The 738-nt window shown below is 44.3% G+C and overlaps 1 protein-coding gene across 1 annotated transcript; it reads right to left on the bottom strand.

The window, feature by feature from the left end:
• Window positions 1–309: 309 nt before the first annotated feature.
• LOC106751497 (histone H2B) lies at window positions 310–681 on the bottom strand. Its single transcript, XM_014632394.1, has one exon. The coding sequence runs from the start codon at window positions 679–681 to the stop codon at window positions 310–312; it is 372 nt and encodes a 123-aa protein (XP_014487880.1).
• Window positions 682–738: the final 57 nt, after the last annotated feature.

The following is a 738-nucleotide window of genomic DNA, read 5'->3' as shown; positions in this document are numbered from 1 at the left end:
TACGAGTCCCCGTAATGGTCTCTTGTTCACTGTTGTCCGTCTCGATTTTAAAGCTTTCGAACTCACCTTCCTTTTTTCTGGGATTGCTTGTAAAATTTTGCGATTCGTGTCGCGGGCGTTTCTCGCTTTCTTAAACAGTATGTCGGTGAACGGTAACATTTTTCTTACACACATTATTGTTTTTCGCTGTCATAATGACATAATAAAAGTTAATTAAAAATCGCTGTTTCACGTCTTTTTCTTTTTTGTTCGAGAGTTTTTGTGGTTCTGAAAAGAACCGTTTATAAATGTGTCGAAAACGAAAAACATCTATTTCGAACTGGTGTACTTGGTGACGGCTTTGGTACCTTCGGAGACGGCGTGCTTGGCCAACTCACCGGGCAACAACAGACGCACGGCAGTTTGAATTTCTCTGCTAGTGATCGTCGAACGTTTGTTGTAGTGTGCCAGACGGGAAGCTTCAGCGGCGATACGTTCGAAGATGTCGTTCACGAAACTGTTCATTATGCTCATAGCCTTACTAGAGATACCGGTGTCGGGATGGACTTGTTTCAACACCTTGTAGATGTAGATGGCATAGCTCTCCTTCCTCCTGCGCTTCTTTTTTTTGTCGCTCTTGGAAATGTTCTTCTGAGCTTTCCCGGCCTTCTTGGCTGCCTTACCACTTGTCTTCGGCGGCATTTTTCTATTCAATTCAACAAACTCGCGAACTGCTGTGACTCGTGTGCGTGCGTGCGT

The sequence above is a fragment of the Dinoponera quadriceps genome, unplaced genomic scaffold (genome assembly GCF_001313825.1).
Source record: "Dinoponera quadriceps isolate SergipeBrazil2010 unplaced genomic scaffold, ASM131382v1 C3875986, whole genome shotgun sequence".
In the NCBI taxonomy this organism is placed as follows: domain Eukaryota; kingdom Metazoa; phylum Arthropoda; class Insecta; order Hymenoptera; family Formicidae; genus Dinoponera; species Dinoponera quadriceps.
This window is presented reverse-complemented; position numbering and strand designations above follow the sequence as displayed.